Source organism: Frieseomelitta varia, unplaced genomic scaffold, assembly GCF_011392965.1.
Source record: "Frieseomelitta varia isolate USP_RPSP 00005682 unplaced genomic scaffold, Fvar_1.2 scaffold_251, whole genome shotgun sequence".
Taxonomy (NCBI): domain Eukaryota; kingdom Metazoa; phylum Arthropoda; class Insecta; order Hymenoptera; family Apidae; genus Frieseomelitta; species Frieseomelitta varia.
The window spans coordinates 40,068-50,646 of record NW_025109981.1 but is presented as its reverse complement, the minus strand read 5'-3'; the positions used below and the strand labels follow the sequence as shown (position 1 = coordinate 50,646).

General features: G+C 34.0%; 2 protein-coding genes across 4 annotated transcripts in view; both read right to left on the bottom strand.

Moving 5' to 3' along the window:
* The window catches only part of LOC122528483 (signal-induced proliferation-associated 1-like protein 2), a 41,801-nt gene extending 35,168 nt beyond the window's left edge, over positions 1-6,633 (bottom strand). For all 3 annotated transcript variants that reach the window (XR_006306585.1, XM_043653667.1, XM_043653669.1), the window contains exon 1: positions 5,745-6,633. The gene's annotated coding sequence lies outside the window, so the exon portion shown is untranslated. The remainder of the gene's footprint in view (positions 1-5,744) is intronic.
* A 1,470-nt stretch (positions 6,634-8,103) lies between these two features.
* LOC122528496 (probable ATP-dependent RNA helicase DDX28) lies at positions 8,104-10,363 on the bottom strand. The gene is made up of 7 exons (XM_043653706.1): positions 10,123-10,363; positions 9,827-10,048; positions 9,435-9,749; positions 9,101-9,358; positions 8,907-9,020; positions 8,452-8,843; positions 8,104-8,377 (listed from the first exon to the last, which is right to left on the bottom strand). Exons 1-7 carry the CDS (start codon positions 10,195-10,197, stop codon positions 8,146-8,148), a joined length of 1,608 nt encoding a protein of 535 aa, XP_043509641.1. The 5' UTR covers positions 10,198-10,363; the 3' UTR covers positions 8,104-8,145.
* Positions 10,364-10,579: the final 216 nt, after the last annotated feature.

The window sequence follows — 10,579 nt, the reverse complement described above, 5'->3', positions numbered from 1 at the left end:
TCTTATTGTAATAATGTATTATTATAGAATATTATAGAATATTTTCGTTCAATCTTTATATCTTAATTTATAACTATAATATAATACATTACACGAACATGTACTTGGACATATATGTATAATACATGTGTATATTATCGTAATAAAATATACATACTGTATATAATAATATCATAACACACCATGTACAATATATATTGTATTATTAATGTTTATTGTTTTATTGTAATAATGTATTATTATAGAATATTATAGAATATTTTCGTTTAATCTTTATATCTTAATTTATAACTATCGCAATGTTTCAGATGAGTGAGTGGCCGTATAAAGATAATGCGAAGACTTTGTCTTCTCTTTTAAATGGTATTTTATACTTTTGAATACATTGATCGATATTCTCTATAAAGAAGTATTAACCTAATCTGTCTATGTTGGAAAATCATTAGTTTAGGATTTCAATTTTAATTTTGTATATAAAATATTATATGAAACAACGAAATATATTTAAGCATAGTATTGCTTAAATGTTTGTAAATTCTTTGTCTTTAAAAAATTAATACTCTTTTTATAAATAATGTCTTATAAACGTCTTATAACTGTCTATAAACGTATAAACGTAATTATTCGAATATGTAAATGAAAAGAAGAACATTGCTAAGATATTTAATGAATAATTAATAAAACGTGATACAAATTATATTTAATTCATTACTCACGATCTTTCTTTAAATTACGAATACCACATACTTTTGAACGGTAGTGTACGTTTCATTCGCACCTCCGTAAAAGGGTAAATCGAACGTTTCTACCAGGACACGGTTACTTTCGTAATGAGATAGAGCGCATGTTATGCCTGTCCTCGGCAAACCGATCGTGAAACCATGCGTTTGCGAAAGTTGAAACAACACCGCGCGACTCTGCCGAACCGTACGATGAAAGCTTCGTCGTTGTAAAATTGCAGAGCGATCTGAAACTTTGTGATATATCAAGTAACAGCTGTTTGTTATGTCGTAATTATACGCAGATGATTCTTCGTCGCACGTCAGTGTCAATACGATAGTAAAAATAAGTAAAAAAAAATCGTCACCTGAACTTGCGTCCTATATACCTTAGTAAATGACCGAGGTAAATGTTCAGTGTGTTTGCCTTGTATCTCGACCGACGATCGAAGCTTATTGTTAAAATAATCAATTAATCACGAAGTAATTAATTTGTTCCAAGAAAACTGTCGTGAAATGTACTCGCTGGAAATTTTTGCAGAAATAAGGAACTTTCGTCTTCTCAGAAGAAGTTCTGCAACGTTGAAACGTTGCTTGATAAATTGACGTTTTCACCGATAGATTTCACCAATAACTCGAAAACTAACGTATGTAGAGCAGAGGTTTATTTTTCAATTTCTTTTTTTACTAAATTTACCGGCCACTTGAAATATTGACACGCAACTAAGGATCAGCTCACTATGGATATGCGCTCTGGCAGCGAGGAGAAGTTTACTCGGGCAAAACGGGTGAAACGAGTAGATGGTGAATGAGCAGATCAGCCGCTATTCCTAGCAAACGTCTCGGTAAGGGGTCTAGAGGTAGTTCGCGTGTCAAGTGATGGTGGTTCCCCGATGCACCGGTGACAACGCTATTCGCAAGTAACTAAGCGTTACTTACGATCTGGTACTCTGCCTGATCGTTTTTACAGTTAGCCACACGCTGTGATATAACAGTATATACATTCACGTGTACAGCGTCGTACTGTGCTCGCATTCGATTCTTTCGAGCAAGAATCGCTCGTCCTGTTGTTCCGGCCTGTATGTCGCTACTCCGATCGCATTTCTTACATACAGTCACTCCCATAAATATTTGGATAGGGAATTTTCGATTTTTGGGGAATCGTTAACGAAATTACCGTTGTGTCAAGGAAATATTATTGCTTTCGTGTCATTATCGTCACGATATAGTTCGTCACGACGATATTATGGGCGTGACGATGCATTTCTTCGCTACAAAGTGTTTTACGGGCGTGACAACATGTGTCGTCATCTTATGGAAATAATTACTCAATGCAAATATGGTTATTTCAACATCGACACGTTGTGAAAAAGAAAAAAGGAAAACAACACAGCAATTCATTTGGGCAAATTTGAAAGCACGGGGCTTCTACCTTCACAATTCTGGGTTTTTTTATTTTTCTGGAAGACATTGTCTCATGCTGTAGTAGAAAACTGAATCTTGAAATGATCGTGAAATCTCGAAAATCCGATCAGCTAGGAACAAATTATCACAGCCTGCTCTCTACTTGGACAACTTTTCTTAATAAAATTCTCAGAACTCCAAAAACAAGAGATTTCAAAGAGCGAAATTTTTATCAGATGAAAAATTCCAGGGGTGACAAACAGGACTGAAACTGCATAGTTTAGTCTTATCCACTCAGCGACTGCACTCTATTGCATACTACTCGCGTATAAAGTAAAAAATAACAGGACTTCTGCTTTATTATCTATCGTCTATCGATAGACAGGGTCCGTTCCCCTCAACGATCAATTGCGGGTCGCGACGGAGGGTTGCAGAAAGACGAGATATCTATTTCTATATGCTTGCGAATCTATAATTAACACGTGTAAATACCTGGTAACGACAAACGCCTATGATTTTCAACGCGGAGCGAATTTATAGAAGCGTTTGTAAAATCAAGCGTGATCGAGGCTCGCACACACGTCGTCAACAATGACAAAGAACAAACTCGAAAGTTGTAACGAAAGAGCCAAATCTCCGGTGCCTCGAACCCTGGCAAACTTATTCAGAGGTCAATCGACGCATCCGGCTTTAATTAATTGCCTTTGATTACTTTTAAAGAACCTGTATCCTGTCAACCCGACACCGGCACACGATCGCCCGACGATATATTCGACTCCAGGGGAAAGGTTATTGCCGCAGGAAACGGTCTAGGCGTTATAGATCGTTCAGGAAAAACACGTTTACTCGCTGACATTCCGCTTCATCCCCTGTCTTTCATGGACACGGTACTAATAGGTACGATGCTGCAAACGAGCATCTCGGGGACGACGATTCAACTGGATTAAATAAATAATCGGTTCAATTTAATTGTTTGGCCCCCCCTTGACAACCAAACGATAATTTATCATAATATCACAAGTGCTGCAATTTTTTTCTTTTTATGAAATCATAAAATCTAGGAAACAACCAAAATGGCAATTTTTCTATAGAAAATTCTGTAAATTTACAGCGATGCGGTTTTTTTTTTTGGAGATTTAAATGATTTTTCGTAAAATTTATAAACACATTATACCAGAAACTTTGTCTCTTAACAGAAACATTATTTTATGCTTTAATTGTTGGTAGTTCTAGTTAATTAAGAGTGTGACAATATACTTAATGTACGTGTATATAATGTACATAGATAAAGACAATAACGTCTTTTCCCATTTTTATTTTTGTATTTATGTATATACGTACTTTATCTATTCTCCTTTTATTAATTAATTAATGAAAGTAGCTCTTTGGCATAACTATTTAGTAAATTATAAATATTATAGAGTATAAATTATATATATCTTTATAATTATTCTATTTATAATTATAAATTATAAATATCTCAGAGGAGATAGTATATTATAATTTACTAAATAGTTATAATATTGTTATAATATACTCTCCTTTTATAATATAATTATAATTATAATTTAGTACATTATAAAAGGAGAGTATATTATAACAAAATATGTCCGAAGTGAGTTCATTACATACTGTACATAACATATTCTATTTCACGAAAGCTGTGATATTGCGCAAATTGGCGAGCAAAATCAGAGCAACTTTTGTTTATCAACTTCGACCAGAGTTGAGTGAAGTCGGGACAAGAAGTCGACTTTACGAGCGTATCTGTAGACCCGAGGCAAGTCTGGTCGGGTATCGCTTAGGAATGCGTCTGCAGCTGTTCTAAAATTCCAGCTGGTATTGGCGTTCTTCTTCGGGATTTTCAAATAGCGGGTTATACCTTTCACACGAATCACACTCGCCGCAGGTATAGCACTTTTCTTTCGTTCGGGTTTTTAAGCATTCCGAGATTCGTGGAAACACAGGTCAAAAAGGACAAACGACAGCTACGTTGCGTTAACGAAATTTTTTCTTTTTTCAATTACTTTATATTAGCCAATTCTATCTTTCAACGTTGTGGAATATTTCTTGGACCATTGAGAATCAATGTAACATTTCATTTACCAGTTCTTTTTTGTCAATTAATTTATAAAAGACAAAAAATAAAAATGTCAAAAATAACTTAGAAAAAGTAATTTTGTCTTTGATCGAAATCAAACGAATCGTTTGCAAACGATCTCAGCAAAAAGCTCGTATAAATCGGAAGCTATGTGGAAAATTATTTGCGGAAACAGATGCAAAATAAACAGGAAACAAAACGAAATAAAATATTACTTTATTTCACAGTGAAATCAAATAATATAAAAAAATAGAATCGTTTGCCTGGTCAAAATAAACTAACGTGGGATCATTCTAAAATAACATCTCGAGTCAGATAGATATATTAAGATATATTATTTCAATTATTTCATTGCCAGTAAGATATATTATTTCAATAATCATTTCTCGAATATTTTATTCAAATAACTCCCATGTCCGATGTATACTTGAAATATTCGACCAGACTGTTAAAGCTTGAGCTACTCCGCGCCATGAACCGACCACCGGAAGTAGGCGTAATAACGAACTCCCATTGCCTATATGTGCCGAGAATACAATAACATTATACGCTACGCACAAAGGTTTCTCTCCCTGGAATAGCTACATAGGGATATGTTCATTTTTTTTTGCCATTTCTTTTTTTTTTCCAACGATATATATTACCGGTAAAAGAACAACGAGCCATTATAACTGGTGTTCAAGATGATGCCATCCATTCCCTACTCGAGCCAATAAAACTTTGTTCGATCAGCGACATCATTGTTAATCGTAACAACAATTCTAAATCATCAATTTCCATTAATCTCGCCCATGAAAATGTTAAACTAGAATGGATTCGTTAACACTAACGGTGAAACACGTGGATGACAAATGCGTAAGATTATTATAGTAGACATCTATGATATTACACATCAAACTTGTGCTTGTAAAATGAGGTTACGAGTCGATGATGACGAGTATACCTGGACTGTACTATAGAAAACTATGAAAAGAAAATGGATCGTAGATTGACAAAAATTTGAAAGAGATTTTAATTTTAAGTATCGAGAAATTACCGACAGAGACTACTTATTTCGCCTTTTAGATAACTCTCAACGAAGAGGGAAATATAGTGTACTACATATAAGGACAGATAGGACAGTCGATTGGCAGGAAGTTGAGCAGGATACATACAAAGACGTATGTACGTATGTCGTGTTGCAGCGCCACGAATTCGCTGGTAATACGGTATTGGCGTCCGATGAACAACGGTGACCTTCACCTACCGGTATTCTCCGGCATTAACCCAACTTTCTTGCGGAATATAAATTAGCATTTCGAAGCAAGAGACAAGTTCTCTCGCAAGATATTCGTCTTTCGAGAGATCGTATTTAGAGCAAAATTTCGTGTAGAGATTATCTCGGACAAGTATAGGTATATCTCGTATCGCGATGATATACTTAGAAAGATATATCTTGCGCGTGTTATGTATGCGTCGTGAATAAAATTTCAACTGGATACAATGATTTACCGATCCAGAGAGAAAAGAACAAAACTTACATTTTCGGACTGTGACGATCGCCTCTGCCGCGGTACACAGAAGAGCGGCACGCCGCTTTCTCGCTTCTTCTCCAATATAGCGGCTTCCGGAGTCTTTTTACCGACGTAAAATAAACGATACCGTTTTCCACTGACACACCACACTCATTCACCGCGTTCCCCTTTCGGATTTGGTATTCTCTTTGCACATATTACCGAACGATTCGTATCGATCGGTCAACAATCGATCGAGCGTGCTGTTGTACCGAACGCGTTTTACGAAACTACGATACAAAAAGTATTATTTGTTTTACTCGATGCAGAGGCACAGTCACTGGTATTGTAAGTTTGATTTTGAAAATCCATCGATTTCGAATTGAAACTCGATTCCACTGTTCAGGTAGCGATCCAGCAATGCGTCGTCGATGTGTCGACCTTGTGGCCGCCGTTCCGATTACATACACCGGGATCCTCTCTTTTTCTTTTTACTTCAAGTGTAACGCAACTGCTCCCTTGCCCGACTGGATTTTCACCGACGTTACTTGCCGACTGCCGTTCGTTCGTTCGCGCGCAACCAGCAGGTATATTGCGTGTTAACCAAACGCTCCGACGACGCGCTGCATTTTTACAGTACCGACGTGTCCGCTTCTTTCAAGAGGGTTCGTCAACCCGGACCTGGCGTGTCGATCCGTATCCTTTCCTCCGATCAGATCGGAGCATGAATCTCGAGATCGCTCCTCGCGCGCAAAACGATCTCGACGATGAACGAATGAAAACACTGTAGGGACACGAGTCGAACAAAGAAATTGGAGGAAAAAACTGTTAAATGGAACGAAATCGAAGATGACACGATACCACGACGCTAACAGGTTGCGCGTCGCGAAACAACTGAGTTCGTTTCTAGTTCGACGGTCACCGACATCCCCACTCCATTCCACTTCGACGTTCGCGTCTCTTGAAAACTATGTGTGTACACCGCTCGTTACGAGGATAAATTGCCGGCAGTCGAGCAAACCAAATTTTTTTTTCTCATATATATGTATGTATACATTTTTCTTACATGTACGTACATTCACATATTTATGGACGCACGTTTTTTTTTCATTTTAATTACAATTTATATTTCATTTGAATTACAGTTTATTACTTTAAGATTTCATCATTTCATTTCTTCGTCAATTCATTTGACGATACCAGTTTTAAAAATCGTGCGTAGAATTATTAAAAGTGTTATAACGCTTCGTCTGATTCATGATGGCTGTAATTCAACGAATTGACTCTTCGTAATACAGGTCAGCAGTGTCTGATTCTTTAACAGGAATTGAGATTGAATTAAAGTATCGGGTTATAGTCTCGGTGAAAAACGAAGGCTGCTAGAAATTATTTTTAAAACAATTGAAATATGTGTACTTGTAAAGCAATCACTTTTCACAATATATACTTCGAAAATAAGTATATATCTCACTCACTGAAAGAATTACATGCACAGAAGCTTAAATTTATTTCTTTAATTCGTGTATCTATGCAGATATCTGTAAAATTTACCTACATATGTATGTCCTATGCATCAACCTTAATTATGTAATCTATTTCCATTGTCTTTGCTCTTTCTTATTCGTTATATTTCCGTTTCCATTTCCTCTTTTTTTGTTACTATATTCTATACATTGTGTTTCATTAATAAAAAAACTAGTTACATTACGAGTTATTTTTGTTATAGAGTAACAAAACACAATAGTTTGTGATTTCTTATGAAGTAGATATGTAATAGGAATGATTTTAATCTGATCGTAGTATTATTTACGATACGATGTCGACAAGAATCTACTCTTGCTGGTACATTATTATGCATTATGATGACATACCCTTTGAACAGAGAAACGAATGTCAGCACGATCAAGTGCGCTTAATTTCATTAAAACGCAATGTAAGTAATAAACAGATCTAGATGTACGGTCTGGATTATAGAAGTTCTGTTTGCGACATGTAGGCGGTTATTGTAGGAGTGCCGCCGGACATGACGGAACATTGGATTGACGGATGAGTGAAAACACACGTGTGGGTCGAGAACTTCCTTCCTCGAATTAAAAATATAAATTTCGGTAATTTCAAAAATAATATAAGTCCATGTCAATACTGCTAAATAATTAAATAAATAACACTACATACAATATATTCGTTGCTTGTTAATGGAATACCAAATATTAATAAAGTAGAAAAATCTTAAACGGAATTAAACAGACTCAACAGCGATGATGCTTGATAAATTCTCCGACGTTATCCAAATTTATTGCAAAGGCTTCACAAACTTTCTTTATCGTATCACGTGAATAGGCAGGATAAAAAAAAAACGACGATTAAAGTAATGACTAAAAAGTGATAACATAGTAACAAATATTTTTTATTATATAATATATAAATTTCAGAATGGAATATTTTCCATTTCATTTAGATCTTCGATCATTTGTCCTGTATAATCATCTTCTAATATTTCCTCTTCCTTTTCATCAGCCAAAAGGTTAAATATAGGTATAGGTTTCATTTTTCTAGCTGCCATCTCAATTTTTTGAACTACAACGATTTCTGCTAATTTGCAAACGAAGTTTGTTACTCTAGATTCACCTCTGCTACCTACTCTACCAGTTCTACCGCATCTAAATAAAACGTAATATTTTAGTGCCTTTTCAAAAGAAAACTTAGATAAGAATCGTTTATCTAAGTTGAATACCTATGAATGTAACTGGACGTGTCTAGTGGAAAATCATAATTTAAAACGTGATTAACCATCACTGTATCCAAACCTCGAGATCCTCCATTCGTCGTAGATAACACCAATGTTTTACCATTTAAAAATTCTCCATATTTTCCTCTTCGTACCTCTAATGACATATCGCCATTTAAATTCGTAGCTTCAATACCGCATTCGCGTAAAAATGAGGAAAGCCAATAGGAGGTTCCATTTTGATTGCTGAATATAATCACACGTTCTTTATTTCGTACTTTAGGTCTTATATATTTCATTAGTTCTACTGGCTTTTGACTTGGAATTAATCTTATAAATTTTTGTGGAACCAATATTTTATGTAATCTTTCCGTTTTTACATGTTCCAAGGAATCTGTCTATAAACAAATTATTAATGATCTATTGGGACCAAGTTATTTTACAATCATGATGTTACTTACATTTACAATACCGTTCAATACAATATCCATGCGTGAAGGAATTGTCGCAGAGACTAAAATGAGTTGAGCTGCTTTAGGAAATTCATCTGTTGTTGTGTTATATTGGTATGAAATCTGTATGAATTAAAATAATTACTAAAAACTTTTATTACATGTATTTATTTTATGGAATGTCTTGCTTTTTTTTTACATACCGGTAATCTCTTCATAAATACTTGTAATTTCTCCTGAAATGTATGATGAAATAAAGCATCTGCTTCATCTAAGACAACGTATCTTAAAAGTGAGAGGTTATATACACCGAATGTTGTTAATTTACTAACAACACCGAAACTACAAACAAGAATATCAACATGATCTACAGGGGGATCTAATATCATTTTTTTCGTCTTTCCACCAGTAATCAATTTTGTTTTAATATCAAGATGTTTGGATATACTAATTAGTTCCAGCTAAGAAAAAAACCAAATGTATTTATTAAATATTGTTATATAAATGAAAGCGTGAAATTGAATTGTTAATACAAACCGCAATTTGTACTGTCAATTCTCTTGAAGGAGTCACAATTAAACCTAATGGAGTATTTAAAGTTCTTTGCACATTGTTTTGTTTCCATATTAAAATTTTAGTTATCAATGGTAGAAGATAAGCTAATGTTTTTCCACATCCTGTTTCTGCTGCTAATAATACATTTGATCCTTGAAGAATTTTTGGTATCCCTATGTTTTGGATTTGTAAAGGTTTATATATACCCAAATTCTCCAAACTTTCACATAAAGAAGAACTTAAACCAAGATCATTAAAAGTTTTAAAATCAACTTCTTCGTTCATCGTTTCTTCATTCTGAAAAATGAATTACAATTAATAAAAGAATAATATAGTGATAATAATAGTCAAAAATTATTATAAGTGAAATATACATTGTCATAAGGATATATGAAGAAATAATCATCTCTAGTTTTCTTATTTTTCCAACCATGACTAGCTAATGTTGGTTTCTCTTTGGTACGTATATTACTTTTGTAAAAATCGTACATTTTCTTTTTGCACTTTATTATGGGTATTTTTGATTTTTGATCTTCCATTGTATTGTTAGTTGCTATGTTCTTTCCTTTCCGCCGAGTTCTAACTCCCGTCTTTGCCTAAATTAAAATTGATTCATGTTAATTATGAACATATCAGGTGAAATAAGGCGAAAAATTAAATATTTCATTACATAGTGTCTCGTTATATTTAAAAATGACACATTAATTTTGGTTTTGCAACCTATATAACCAAACTGTAACAACATTTAGTACAATTTATTTAAAACAGAGTTTCTGCGTTATATGACTTTCAACAGTATTAAAAATGATACTTTAATATTATTTATTACAACTTCATAATCATTTTAATACTATATAACATTAGAAAAAATGATATGTAGGCGTAAACAATTTTCCCACCATAGACAAGATATAGTATAGACATGAAACTCATCTGTGGGATGTGTTAGGTGAAATCAGAGATCAGATCAGTACAGATCCAATATAAATCATTTTAATGTAAAATAAGATTGTAATGTTTGTACCCGTACAAAATATTTCGTTTAAAATGAATGAAATTTAAAATAAATGTTTTTTATATATGGGAATGTTGATTTGTATATAGGGTTTCGCTATACTTGTATCATT

Bases quoted from the DNA above. Each gene is read 5' to 3' on its own strand.
- LOC122528496 (XM_043653706.1), bottom strand. From the start codon at position 10,197: ATGTTGTTACAGTTTGGTTATATAGGTTGCAAAACCAAAATTAATGTG. The intron at 9,021-9,100 runs GTATGTAAAAAA...TAATTCATACAG, and splicing joins TATTTATGAAGAGATTACCG to ATTTCATACCAATATAACAC. The intron at 8,844-8,906 runs GTAAGTAACATC...ATTTGTTTATAG, and splicing joins TATTGAACGGTATTGTAAAT to ACAGATTCCTTGGAACATGT.